At 31.9% G+C, this 15,525-nt stretch overlaps 1 protein-coding gene across 1 annotated transcript; it reads left to right on the forward strand.

The window, feature by feature from the left end:
- The first annotated feature begins 3,788 nt into the window (after positions 1–3,788).
- Positions 3,789–13,751, forward strand: LOC115961354 (benzyl alcohol O-benzoyltransferase-like). The gene is made up of 2 exons (XM_031080350.1): positions 3,789–4,250; positions 12,846–13,751. Exons 1-2 carry the CDS (start codon positions 3,789–3,791, stop codon positions 13,749–13,751), a joined length of 1,368 nt encoding a protein of 455 aa, XP_030936210.1.
- The last annotated feature ends 1,774 nt before the right edge of the window (positions 13,752–15,525 follow it).

Genomic DNA, 15,525 nt, shown 5'->3' on the forward strand with positions numbered 1-15,525 from the left:
TTGCAATAATGGAGAATATATAAAGATAATGTAATCCAATGATGAATATGTCAAAATTCGCGTCTAATTAAAAAAAAAGAGTGATGTAACATATATATATTTAAGGACTCAAAAAGAAAAGCCCAGGCCCACTTAGAATAGTGATGCCTAGATCTTCAAACCAAGCCTAAACAATGAATTTTTAAGAGAGTGGACTTCTAAGTCAGGTGCAATGTTGAGATAATCACAAGTCTAAAACTAATGGAACCTAAGTAACAAATAGGAACGAATAGAACAAAAATTCAGTGTAAACTCTTCCTCGGGGTTCGAGGATAGATCTTGTATTGATAAGTATGGTTGATATTTCTTTACAGGGTAATTCTCTATTCTCACACTTGTTTCTTTTTTCTTGGAAAACATTCATCCCTTCTTTCTAGGGGTTTCCTTTCTTTATATTGTCCCTTTCCTTGCATCTCAGCCTTCCATCTATACGTTTCAAGGGAACTCTTTGGATGCTTATCCCATCAAAATCATTTTGGATGTAGTAAAAAGAGCTGTGAGCTGTGAAATTACTGTTCATGTGTCATTTCCTCATTAATGCATGCAACTAGTTAGGTTGGTACAGAGTATTGAATGTGGAGGTGGGAGGTGTCTTTTTCAGGAAACTTCCTTCCTCCACCTCTACACATCTTCTACATTTCCTTTGCCATCCATTCCCTTATCCTTAGGTTTTTTACGGGTGCCAGTTGCCCTTTGGCTCTTTAATTCTCCTCGGGTGGGCATTGCCCTTGGAGTCTACCTGCCTTTCTTTGCTTGGGTTAGACAAAGTTATCCTCGGATTGGGTTGCTTGGTCCTCGGCCCTCCCACAATATATATATATATATATATATATATATATATATATGGCTAGGTCAACTAAAAGAAAGCCTTTCTTTTCTATTTTTTAATGCTTAAAATTGATTTATGCAAGGGGTTGGTTACTAGTAAAGACGAGACTAACTTCATTTTTATTTTTCAATGTTTATTTAAATACGAAAACATATATATACTTACGAATTGTAGACTACCTAAGACATTATTTACACTTTTCGACACTTTACCAATTGTTTCTAGTGACATGGTCATTCTTCCCTTTCTTCGCAATCGTGGCTAGGGATATCCATAGGTTGGTTTGGGTTGAGTTTGGATTCTACTCAGACTAGACCCAATTTTAGCTAGTGATAGAACGGAGGACCTGTCGCCGACTGTGAGCACCATTGGGTTGGATCTAGTGGTTCTTTGTTTGGGTCAAGTCAGTTTCGGTTGAAACCAAGGGAAGCGACAATGAACGAGATCTCCTGAATCTATTCCAGATTTTGATGGATTATGTTAAATCTTGATAGATCAAGCCCAAATCTTGTTAGATATCAACAAGATCACAATAGATCTAGCTCAAATCTCGATTGATCTGGTCAAGATATTGCTAGATCTAAGAGAGAGAGAGAGAGTTGCAATTATCGGTGAGATTTGTCGGTCGGTTTGGTTGTCATCGGATTTCAAACCTCTAACCTGCCACTCAATCCACTCACATCAATTGTTGATGCCAGAGATCCGCCATGGACCGCCTTTCTACTTGGAACGAGTTGGTTCCAGTCAGGTGGCACTAAGTTGGAAAAGTTAGTTAGGGCTTAGTTTGCTTTGGACAGCCTTAATTAAGGCCATTTGTTAATGTCATTGGGAAAGATTCCAATTTCTCTTCTACCTTTCTTTTGAACTTGACTTTAATAATTTAATTTGGATTAGAACAAAATAAAATAAAAAGAAGGCCTAGATCTTTTATTGAACTGTACACAGACCTTCCTTATTATTATTATTTTTTAAATAATCTATATTCACCTACCCAGTAACTTAATATCGCTAAACTTGTTAAGACAAATTGATATATTTATACTTTTACCCTCACTATCCATTTGAAATTCTCATTTCACTCTCACACAAAAAATCAAATACAAATCCTCTGTATCGCTCTTAGTGTTCCATTTTGTACTACACTAATCACAACTTGGTAATGGTTTTTTTTTTTTTTTTTACATTCCTTATAAAATAACCAAAGTTTAAAATGAAAAAAAAAAAAAAAAAATTCATATGAAATTGTGATTAATGAAATATAAAATGGAATACAAAAAATGAGATAAAGGAAATTGATACAATATTGTACCATACCTCTAATACAATCAATATTTGTCAATGTACTGCTCCAAATACCAGGTTGTATCGGTCTATACTGAATGTACCAAAGGATATTGGTTATTTTAGTTAGAAAATAGAGGAAAAAAAAAAAAAAAAAACCCAACCCATCCATACTAATAGCCCAACTCTTTGACGATCACTAGATCGTTGCTGGTTTTTGGTTTCCTTCTTAGGGCCAGCCCTACCATTAGGCCAATGAAGCGTTCGCTTAAAGCCCCCAAGTAGAATAAGGCCTCCAAATTTTAACCAATAAAGATATTTCTATACTTGTATGATTATTAATTAGGCTCAAATATTATTCAATAGATATAATATATATATATATATATATATATATATATATAGTAATGCAATGGACACAACAAAATGTTATATCAACTTCACAACATTCCTAAATTAACATGCCAGCTTACACATCCGCTCTCCATAATCTCTAATTTTAATTTTTTTCTTTGCTAATTTAGGAATGTTGTGAAATTGTTGTATCCCTAGCATTACTCAAAAGAAAATGTTTATAATAATGTTACTTCCACAATATTTTCACATAAAAATATTTATAGGTGAAAATTTATTATTGATAGGTAAAAAAGTGATGTCAATGACAAATCTAAATTAGAATCAATAACAGATTACTACTTAAGATTTGTTGTAGAATTGTTGTTTAAGTATTGTGAATGTAGCATTACTCAATTGTTTATCGAAGACCAAAAAAAAAAGAAAAGAAAAATTAACAAAGTGTAGGTGGACTATTGTCCACTCATTTCTTGTTTTTTTTAGTTCTTTTTTAATTCTTAGTAGCTTAATATATACACACACTAGTCCTTAACAAAAAAATAATAAGCTTTATGAAATATTAATCAAGTCTATATAATTTTCTCTAGATAAATCTAAATAATGAAAAAAAAAAATTTAGAATATTACTAACATATGAACAAGAAATTTAAAAAATACAATTTTTGTTACACCTAACAAATTAAAAGAATAGAGTTAAGTAAAAACGATTATTTAATTAAAGTTAAATATATTAAATGTCTCAATTTAAATATCACTTTAACCCCAAAATTCCTTTCCTGGATCCTTCTTCTTCCAACTTCTTTGCTGTTTCTTCCCGGCAACCTTGGTTATGGCTTTCTCTCCTCTGTTATGACTTGTGATTGCAGTTGTTAGAAAGGAAAAACATTACCCACTAGGCCGCTACCCACCACATGAAGTACAACCATTTGAAAACTCCTATTCATTTTTTTTGCCAACTGATTGTACTTTTATTTATTTATTTTTAAGATTATCTTGTGTAGCTGGCCAACTGACCGTATTTTTTTTTTTTTTTTTTATACTATTGAAATGATACTTGTATTACATGAGTTGTTGCACATTGTTTTTCTTGTTTTTATGAGCGTCCGTATTTGGTGTGTAATATTGTGTGTGATAATAATATTTTCCCTATTTTGAAGGACATATTTCTATTCTAGATTTCGTCATCACTAGCTATAAATTCCTGTCCATCATAAGTCATAACACACACTACAACCTGTAAGCTTGCCCAGGTTTCTTAGTCTCGTATTCAAACAATTTTCTTGGCATGGCACTGGCACTGGCACCACCCACCTCTCTAGTGTTCAAAGTACAAAGGTGCAAACCAGAATTGGTTGCTCCTGCAAAGCCCACACCCTATGAATTCAAACAACTTTCCGATATTGATGACCAAGAGGGTCTTCGATTTCAAATCCCAACCATAGATTTCTATAAATATGATCCCTCAATATTGCAAGAGATCAGAGACCCAGTGAAAGTCATCAGAGAAGCACTTGCACAAACACTAGTGTTTTACTACCCATTTGCTGGTAGGCTTAGGGAAGGACCTGGCCGAAAGCTTGTTGTAGAATGTACCGGTGAGGGTGTTGTGTTTATTGAGGCCAACGCCGATATTATGCTTGAACAGTTTGGTGACGTACTTCATCCTCCATTCCCATGCTTAGAGGAGCTCCTTTTTGATGTTCCCGGCTCTGGGGGCATCCTTAATTGCCCATTATTGCTTATTCAGGTTCATATACTGTGCCTCTAAAACTCACTAATAGAAAACTCATTAATAAAGGTTAGACTTTTTGAAGTCTCCATAACTTGTGTGCAAAGACACCTGATAGCGAAAGCCGTTTACCAATGATTGTTGTGATGAGCTAGAGTATGAGATAGCCAGTGCGATGACTTAATGAAGATAAGCAATATGCGCGTTTTGAGCTGAGTTCAAGAAGCTAAATACGATGACTGACACGCTTAGGAGTTAGGATCACAAGAGAACAGAATTTATAAAAAAAAAATGTTTTGAACTTTTCATCAAGTTTAGACTGCTTCGTCAGTAGTTACCGGAATGATTGTCATGTGATAAGGATATTCTGCACCATCAGATCACAAGGGATACCATAAAATTTGGGGAGTACTATGCAATATCAAAGCTAGAAAATTTTACTATTGCCTTTCAACCTGTGCTTAATTACTGGCAGAATTTAGCGAGGGCAAAAAAAAAAAAAAAATATGACTGCCTTCCTTTAATGATCTGTATGGTCAAAAAGTGCAGAAATTAAGTGGGCTTGTGACAAGAACAACGAGGGTGCTTTAATAGAGTATTTATTGAGTTAGGGCTCGGGAGAGCTAGCAGAGGATATACTAGATAAGGGAAGAGTGCTTTGAGAGATGTAGTGAGGTTTTAGTGTATTTTTTCTCACTTCATGTATTGTGATCTTGTGACTATTTTTACATACATTGTATTCATCTTTCTATATATATGATGATGTATGTTTTACACATATTCTCTCATGCGATATTTCTTTTATCTTTTTACACACATGTGTCTTCTTGTATACAACTTTTCTATGTTTCACACTTAATGCCTTGATGAATCTTATTTAAGTGTTTCAGTTAATATAGGTTGTAAGTCTACCATGCCATGATCTCTCTTCTTGCAAAGATTTTCAAGTGTTCGTAGTAGGGTTAGCCTTACGTACTTTTGTTATTTATGGGATAGTTGTGTTAGACTTCTCTCATAATTGTTGTTTGTGGTTTTGTCACGAATTGCCAAAAGGGGAGATTGTTAGGGTCATTTTTTGTAATTTGCTAATTTTTTGACAAAATGCACTTTACTTGTAATTGGGTAAATCTAAGATGAGTTTAGTACTTTAAGAAACATATTGTTCAAGTCAAGTATTAAAGACATAAAGATTGATCTCAGAAACAAGTGAAGAAAAGCTGTTTATTAAGTCTTGATAGATAGCTCAACAGATGTCTGCTATCAAGACTTAATGTGAAGCTCAATAGATAGCTCGACAGCAGCTCGATCTATCGAGAACTACAATTTTCAATTTTCCAGATCTAAATTTCAGCCCAGGCTTTTGGATTTGTTTAGGGTTTCTTTTCTTACAACCCTAGACATATATAAAGCTTATTTTAAAAAATCATTATACACGGATATAGAGACTAAGAGATTTATTTTTTCTGTGAGAATCTATTACGTTTGTACACCATAGGGTTTTGTAACCAAGTGCTTCCAGATCATTATTGTTGATGAAGTAAAGAACTTTACAACCAATAACATTTGTTCAAGTTGCTGGAGTTAGTCACGTATTTGGATCCACACAAAGGGTTAGTCACAAATTGGAGGTTTGTGCATCAAGGGAAAGAATGTTACTACAAAATCAAGTCCAATTAGGTATTGGAGCGAAAGTTCAACTGTAGGTTGGTATTTCAAGATAGGTCAAAGTAGTTGGTAAGATTTCTTATACTTGTAATTGCTTGATTGTTGATTAGTGGATTCTTAAAAGTGGTGACCTTAAAATTACCCGGTGAGATTTTTGCCTTGTAAGGTTTTCCCTATTTGTCAACAAATCACCGTTTTAAATTTATTTTCTGTTGCATTTAGTATTTTTGGTGATTTGTTGGTGCCTCCATGATTTGCATACAATTGAACTTAATAAATCAACTTGGGTAATTAAATTAACGAGACGTGAACTTGCGCATTGCGCATGATAATTATTTTATGGTGGTTTTATTATTATTATTTTTTTAAATTTAAACTAATTTAATAAAGAGTAATGTATTTTGTAATCACATTTTTATTTATTATAGGAACAATTATAAATGTAATATAGGAACAATCATAAATTATAAATGTGGGGCACAAGAATTTAAATAAGGTACTTGTGTCACGTGTCGTATCCATGGTCGAGGAGTCCATTATCGTGCTGAGGAGGCCACACGCTCAGACAGTAAAGCCACGTCAATGGCACATTGCCAAAGGAGGTCCTACTATTGAGAAAAAGTTTCGGAGAGGGGGTTAGCCCTGACATGACTGAAGGGATGGTGGCTGTCTCCACATTTAGTGCATCCCACCAAACCTCCTGATTGCATGTGGAGAAGACCCCTAAACAGTGCTGTCTTGACCGCCGCAACTCACAAGGGATTTGGGAAGGTGTCTGATGGGATAAACACTTAAGTGGTGGACTCGACGATCAACAAATGGAGGGTCAAGATCACCTGAAGGGAGTTATATAATGTGAGAGACCCTCCAAAAGGGGGGGGGGGTAGAAAATCTGTAGAGAAATCACGATAACATTAAGAACAGTAATTGTCATCAAATTTAAGGGAAATATATTCAAGAACTGCTCTCCTCGGACATTGCTAAGGAAGAATTTCTATGCACCACATTTTTCTATTCATTACTTTTCCTTGCTTTCTTACCATAAAGCCCATTGAGGGTGTTGTCTACTTCATTAAAGCCTAACTTTTTAGCACACTCCCTATAAATTTATTGTATTAGACTCTTTGGGTCTTAACCCATTCATCTATTGGACATAAGAACCAAAGCCTGCCCTACAATAAATATAAATTTTGTCGTACCAAAATGAAAACAATACAATTTTTCTTAGAAAGTCAAAAGACAAGTTAACGAAAATATTCATTTTTTAATAAATATAAAATTTGGAAATTGTTCTTTTAGTTTTAAACAACCTTTCTCAAACCTTTTTTTTTTTTTTTGCCTACAATCCAAAATACTGAAAAATGTAACTAAGAAAATTAATAAAACTTAACAATAATTAATTGGACCAAATAAACATATTATCAAATAAACAATTATTAGCAAAATCTAAGAATTAAATTTCTATATATGCATTGTTATAAAATAATAATAATAATTAAAATAAAATTGCAAAAACTAAAATAAATGGTATTATAGTGTACTTATAATATAACTATTTAAAGTACTTTGTACATCACAAAGAATTAAAGAAGAAACAAAAATTAGTAAAGTCTCATAGTTTAACATCTAAATTGAGCACTATAAAAACCATGCTATGTAATAGAAGAAATATTAATTTATAATAAATACCAAATTATCCAAATCATGATATGTAATAAAATAATATTATATTTTTATATGCTATATTTAATTCTTCATAATGCAATAGGATAACATTTAACAACAAAGAGAACAAAAAAAAGAAAAAGAAAAAAAATTTAAAAAACAAAACTAAATTGCATTAACCCAAAGTAGATTTTTAAAGAATATAAAAAAACTATCAACCTAAGGCAGATATGCAAGAAAAATAAAAAAAAATCCACCAAAAATTCAAGAGAGAGAGAGAGAGAGAGAGAGAGAGAGAACCTTTTTATTATAAGGGAAAACTATGCATAGAATGGAAGAGATAGCGACAAATTTATAGTAAGATGGTGTGAATAAGAAAAGACAAAAATAAAGAAAGATGAAGAAAAAGATGAAAAATTATATTAATTTAGATGGTAATGGGGAGATGAAAAGATAAGAGAGAAAGGTTGGAGAAGTAGTGGGGAGATGAAAATGTAAGTGAGGGAGAAAGGTTGGAGAAGTGTAAATATTAAAAAAAAATGTTAAAAACAACTATAGGAAAATTACAATTTGCCTATAATTGTACTTGAAATAGCTCAATTTTCCTATAATGAAAAAAATAAAAATAAAATAATAATGACGTGGATGCGGATGTGGCTTAACTGGTGTGTAGCAATAATAAATGTTACGCTTCAACTTTTAGAAATATATAGATTAACCGAGGTCAATCTATCTTAACCCAATACACTCATTTCTTGTTTTTTTTTAGTTCTTTTTTAATTCTTAGTAGCTTAATATATACACACACTAGTTGTTAACAAAAAAATAATAAGCTTTATGAAATATCAATCAAGTCTAAATAATTTTCTCTAGATAAATCCAAAATAATGAATAAAAAATTTAGAATATTACTCACATATGAACAAGAAATTCTTTAAAAAATACAAATTTTGCTACACCTAACAAATTAAAAGAATAGAGTAAAGTAAAAAGGATTATTTAATTAAATTTAAATATATTAAATGTCTCAATTTAAATATCACTTTAACCTCAAAATCCCTTCCCTGGATCCTTCTTCAATTTGTCAACTTCTTTGCTGTTTCTTTATTCGTTTTCTCAGCCGGCGTGAACCTTGGTTATTCCTATATATCTGTCCTCAAATTTTTTTTTTTTTATTACTTCGTTTTTAATTGTTTTGCGGGCAAAGTGTAGGGGGCTTCTTAATTGGTGTGTGCATATCACATGAACTTTGACTTTACAAAAGCCGAGATTTTTTTTCTTGTAATTTGCGGCAAACATTATGTAATTAGAGCATCCACAGCAAATATGTCAAATATTCTAAATGTCAAATATTTGGCACATTTGATACATCAAACACAAAGAAACCTCATTTATAAGATACTCCAAATCTTATAATTTTTACCACATGTGAACAGTTCCGTTCTATTTTGGAACGGTATGGACAAGAATGTTAAAAAGAAAAGTTTTTTATTCATTTCTCTCTTATCTTTTTTGACTTTCTCTCTTCTCTCTCTTTTTTGGTGTTTGGTGGGAGAAGTTAATATATTATTTTAATGTATAGAATTGAATGATAAAATATTTGATAAATGAGATGTTGTAAAATGATGTGGTAAAATAATAAAGTAGATTTTGATATATCAAAATGACATTTTTTATAGAACATTTGCTATGGATACTCTTAAAAAGGTAAAACAATACCCACTAGGCCACTACCCATCACATGAAGTACAACTATTTTCTTACTTTAATCATCCCGAAAAAATGTTTCTAAAAATAGATAACTTAATGTGTGCTCTTAGGGCACACATTAACCAGACTCTACTTATATTGTGTGTGGCAATATTTTCCCTAATTTGAAGGATATTTCTATTTCTAGATTACGTCATCTCTGGCTATAAATTCCTGTCCATCATAAGTCATAACACACGCTACAACCAGTAAGCTTGCCCAAGTTTCTCAGTCTCATATTCAAACCATCTTCTTGGCATGGCACAGGCACCACCCATCTCTCTAGTGTTCAAAGTACAAAGGTGCAAACCAGAACTGGTTGCTCCTGCAAAGCCCACACCTTATGAATTCAAACAACTCTCCGATATTGATGACCAAGAGGGTCTTCGATTTCAAATCAACACCATACATTTCTATAAACATGATTCCTCAATATTGCAAGAGATTAGAGACCCAGTGAAAGTCATCAGAGAAGCACTTGCACAAACACTAGTGTTTTACTACCCATTTGCTGGTAGGCTTAGGGAAGGACCTGGCCGAAAGCTTGTAGTAGAATGTACCGGTGAGGGTGTCATGTTTATTGAGGCCAACGCCGATATTACGCTTGAACAGTTTGGTGACGTACTTCATCCTCCATTCCCATGCTTGGAGGAGCTCCTTTTTGATGTTCCCAGCTCTGAGGGCATCCTTCATTGCCCATTATTGCTTACTCAGGTTCATGTACTGCGCCTCTAAAACTCATTAATACATACATACATACATATATATAAATATATATATATATATATATATATATAAAAGCTCCACTTGGTGCTTGTTAATTGTTAAGTGCAAAAAAGACAAAAAATTTTGTCAGAATAAGTAAAAAAAAGACACCAAATAGTACCTACAAAACTGAAAAAATTGACATAAACTGCAAAAAAAGACAAATTTTGTCAGAAAAAAATAAAAAAACCCATATATGTGTGTGTTTACATCTAAATTGAGGTATCATTGGATGATTAAAGTAAGAAAATAAATATTGCAACCTATTAACTTTGCATAAGAAAATAAATATTGCAACCTATTAACTTTGCATTTTCTATGTCATGATAAACTTTCGAAAACTTTTATAATGAGAAACTTCACTTATACGCAAATACTAGTCGCTAACTTGTGCGATACACGGAATAGTTAAATAAAAATTAAAAGTATTTATTTTGCTTAAAGGTTTATGACTTGACTTAAAAAAAATGTATAATTTGAAAATCAATTGAAATAAGTAATTTTTTGTTCAATATAATGGTGTAGAAAAATTATTTTTGTTTCATATAATTGGTTTCACATAACACATCCCGAAATTGGCTATTCTACGGTGATGACTTCACACAATACTTAACTGCAATTAAATCTACTATCCACCACCAATATAATCTATGTTATTTTGATAGTAGATTTACAAATTGCATTCTCTTATCCTCCATCATTTAGAAAGTAACTGAAGTAATGATTCTATATAGTGTATAAATTTTATTCTTTTACAATATAAAATTATTAAAATAATTAAAATAAAATCTAATGTTCTAGAAATTTTTTGAAACAGAATTTTAAATTTCTTAAAACTTAGTTAATAGAGTTTCTATTTTACCTAAAAGTGAACTATCACAATTAATGAGAATTTAAACATTTTTTGCAAAGAGAAGATAACCATAGGCCCAAATTTTATTTTATAATATTGAATGTTACAGTTAGATCCATACCATGTGTAATACATTAGTCTATTATGATAGTTCCAAATAATATCTTAATACCTATCTATATGAGTTTTCTTTTTAATGATGACATAAAGTACGGAGTTCATAGAAGTCATTTATGATGTCATTTAAAAAAAAAATGTAATTTCAAAAGTCTTTTAATTGTAAATTTTTTTAATCATAAAATAGACTCTATTTAAACTTTAAAGGAAAACATTCGGAATGATGACATCATTGATACCATATCATGATGGTTGCAAATAGCAATATTATTATTTATGATTAATAGATGAACAATGAAATTGCGAATTAACAATTTAAATACCAAGTTTAAACTACAACAACATATATACAGAAGACTCCAAATATTGGAAGATACTTCTTCTGCCATTTTCATTATTCAATCAAAACCAAAGTTTCAAAGATAATTGCAATTCAATTAAACCCAATACGTACAAACACATGGATGTAAAGAATTCCAAAAATAAATACTACAATATTCAAAGCCTCTGCCTAATACAGTCACTATTTATTTTTATTTTTTTAGATTATGCATTCTTTAGTTCTTTTCCCTTTTATATTTCACCAAAATTTTTCTAATTGACCAAAATATCTCTCATATATGTTAACACTAAATTTGATAAGAAAACTTTGCATACCTTTTGTTTTGAAGGCGCTCCAAGAAACAAAATGAATGCAAGAGATTGTACAGGAGAGTAGTGTCGGAAGAATAATCTCCCCCCCCCTCCCCCCAAATGTTTAAAATATAATATAGGAATGAAAAGCCGAGTTGAAATTGTAACAAATAATCCCCAAAAAAAAAACGATTTGTAATATAATATAGAGTTATGGATTCCTAATCAAATTTGGTTATATATATATATATATATAAAATTTAAATCTTATTGAAATTAAAAATGATATATATTTGTTGAGTCTCATTTGATATAATTATAGAGTTTAAATCCTATTGAAATTATAATTTCTAATCAACGTTAATATAAAAAAAAAATGAAAAAAAGAAGAGAAAGAAGACGTGATCGATAGATATAAGGAAATATGATAGATTTTTTTTTTTTTTTTTTAAATGTCATCAACGTAGAAATTATAAAATTAATGGAGATATATTCTAATTTTTGGGATAGATTTATATTAATGGAGTTATTATATAGTTTGTTAGAATTATCTAAAAATTTCTTGATTAGGTGATAATTTAGGTATCCTTTAAGTATAGTGGTTGTATGGTACCAAAAAACTAAATTTAATTTTTTTAAAAGAAATTTAATAAATTTTCTTTAATTTGGTGCTTTAAAATCAAAAGCATTAAATAAAATTTAAAAAAAAAAAATGTTGATGTGAAAAATTGTGGAGAGGTTAACCAAAAGTCAAAGATTTCGGTTTTATATATATATATATATATATATAAATGAATCTTGGGATAGAAAATTATTGGTACCTTGTTCTTTTGTAGATGGAAAATATGAAGGTCAACAAAATTTTAATGTAATTGGTGACATATCTAAATGTTATGTAGTAAATTTATGAGTAATGCTACTTTTACAATATTTTTATAATAATTTTACAACAAATCTTAGATAATAAAGTTATTATTGTTAAGTAAAATAATATCATTAGTGGTGGGCCAAATTAGAACCACTAACAATTTGTTACTTAAATTTTTTGTGAAAATGTTATGAAAATATTGTGATATAGCATTATTCAAAATTTATATATATCACTATAGCATCACTCTTTATTATTAAATAAACCAATAATCATTTTGCTTGGTGGAGATGGGTAGGTGACGCGTCTCAAGTGTGGTGGTTTCATCTTTGCCCTTCGCCTAAACCACACCATGAGTGACGCCGTTGGATTGGTGCAATTCATGATGGCCATAGGTGAGATAGCACGTGGTGCATGTGCCCCCTCCATCTTACCCGTGTGGCAGAGACATCTCCTTCAAGCAAGAGATCCAACTCAAGTGACATGCACGCACCGTGAGTACGATGACATGGCCTCCACCATTGTTGTCCCAATCCCACTCAACGATGACATGGCCCATCGTACCATTTTCTTTGGCTCAAAAGAGGTCTCTGCCCTCCGGAGATTCATGCCACATCACTTGAAACAATGCTCAACCTTTGAGTTGCTCACCGCATGCCTCTGGCGTTGCCGTACCATAGCTCTTCAGACAAACCCCCAAGAAGAGGTTCGTTTGTTGTGCGTTGTCAATGCACGTGACAAATTGAACCCTCCTTTACCCAATGGTTATTACGGTAACGTTTGTGTGTTCTGTGTTGCACTCACAACAGCAGGAAAGCTTTGTAAAAATCCATTGGGTTACGCTGTGGAATTGCTGAAGAAGGCAAAAAAGAACGTAACAGAGGAGTACTTGCGGTCGATGATTGATCTTATGATAATTAAGGGTCGGCCTCACTTCTATGTGGTTGGGTCGTATCTTGTGTCGGATGTGACACGTGCTAGATTTGGAGAGGTGGACTTTGGGTGGGGTAAACCGTTTTATGGTGGGCCTGCAATGGGTGAGGGGAGGGCCATACCCGGAGTGGCTAGTTTCTATATTCCTAGTAAGAATAGTAAAGGAGAGAATGGGATAATAATGCCAATTTCCCTGCCAGTCCAAGCCATGGAAAGATTTGAAAACCAGTTGAATATATTGATTGTTGAAGGACCAACTAGTCACTTATAAGAATTCACTGCTCAAGCTTTTGAACCAAATTTACTAAGAGTAGATATCTTAATTTGTGCATGTGCCTTAAGTTTGAATTTTATCTCCATTAATTTTTTTAAGGAATCGAGTAACTTTCATCCTAAAAAGGGTAGATTCCATTAACTTATGATGAGACTTGAATTAATGTCAACTAGGTCTAAGACATTTAAAAAATGAATGATTTGGTCCCTAAAACCCAACTTACTCCCTATACATTATTAAGTTCATTAGTTATTTTTCTGCTCTCTCAGGGACCAAATTGGATTAAGGGTTCAAATTGATCAATTTTGAAATGTTTTGGATTTTTTTGACATTAGCCCAAACCTAAAGGTCGGTTAATGGAATTTATCCTAATATTTAAATATTTATTAGTTTTTATTGTTTATTAATAAAGGTTAGACCCTTTTAAAGTCTTCATAACTTGTGTGCAAAGTCACCTGATAGCGAAAGCCATTTACCAATGACTGTTGTGATGAGCTACAGTATGAGATAGCCAGTGCGATGACTAAATGAAGATAAGCAATATGCACGTTGTGAGTTGAGTTCGAGAAGCTAAATGCTATGACTGAAATGAAAATATAGGCAATATGCATGTATTTGATGTTATGTATTACTGCATGCATATTTGAAGACTTTATTTTCATTTTTCTTCTCAACTAAATCATATTCTTGAGGAGCAGTTATTTAACCATGTTTTTCAACTGGGAAATTAATGTCGAAAATGTTTCATACTTTCATGTTGATAAATGTACGTAGAACGAAGTTAACACGCTTGGGAGTTAGGATCACAAGAGAACAGAAGTTAGAAAAGAAAATGTTTTGAACTTTTCGTCAAGCGTAGACTGCTTCGTGAGTAGTTACTGGAATGATTGTCATGTGATAAGGATATTCTGCACCTCCAGATCACAAGGGATACCATAAAATTTGGGGAGTACTGTGCAATATCAAAGCTAGAAAATTTTACTCTTGCCTTTAAACCTGAGCTTAATTACTGGCAGAATTTAGCGAGGGCAAAAAAAGAAAAAGAAAAAAAATGATTGTATTCATTTAATGATCTGTATGGTCAAAAAGTGCAGAAATTAAGAGGGCCTGTGACAATAACTACGAGGGTGCTTTAATACAGCTGAACTCTATTTCAGAGACATACACATAAAGCAGAACTCAAACGGTAATTACAACTTAAAAAAAAAAAAAAAAATCATCAAAAAAACTTACCGGTTTTAGTTTGTCCCTAATACACTTCAATTCTACAAACTTTTTATTTGCTTCATTTTGACTTTTTAAGATTTGGATTAAATAATTAAATTCGTTAAAAAGTTTTTGAAGTTTGGATGAACCCTAACAAGTTCATTTAATATAACTATAGAAAATCTAATTTTTTTTTTGTTAGCAATATGAGTCCCAGTAAAACAGGGAAAATCAGTCATTTAACTTTCATTGGTGATATTTTTAGCCAAAAGCCCTATTTTTTAAATATGAATGTTCAATTAGTGTGTAAAACACTAATGAATGTTTAGACCCCTAATTACAAAATAACCAACACAAGCTTTTATTCAAACAATATATGTGCGGAAAATGAAATATAAGCAATACCCAATTTGGCAAACTAATTTAACACATAATTAATCACAAACACAGCAGCAATTAATGGTTAAAGAGTAAGGGAAGAAAGATGCAAACATAAGGATAACACTGGCACATGTTATCGAAGAGAAAACTAAAGAACTCGGCGAAAAACCTCTCCGCCACCCTT

The sequence above is a fragment of the Quercus lobata genome, chromosome 9 (assembly GCF_001633185.2).
Source record: "Quercus lobata isolate SW786 chromosome 9, ValleyOak3.0 Primary Assembly, whole genome shotgun sequence".
NCBI lineage: Eukaryota > Viridiplantae > Streptophyta > Magnoliopsida > Fagales > Fagaceae > Quercus > Quercus lobata.

Excerpts from the sequence above, each read along its gene's own strand:
- LOC115961354 (XM_031080350.1), top strand. The coding sequence starts at position 3,789 with ATGGCACTGGCACTGGCACCACCCACCTCTCTAGTGTTCAAAGTACAA. Across the intron at positions 4,251-12,845 it reads GCCCATTATTGCTTATTCAG|GTGACGCGTCTCAAGTGTGG; the intron begins GTTCATATACTG and ends GGAGATGGGTAG.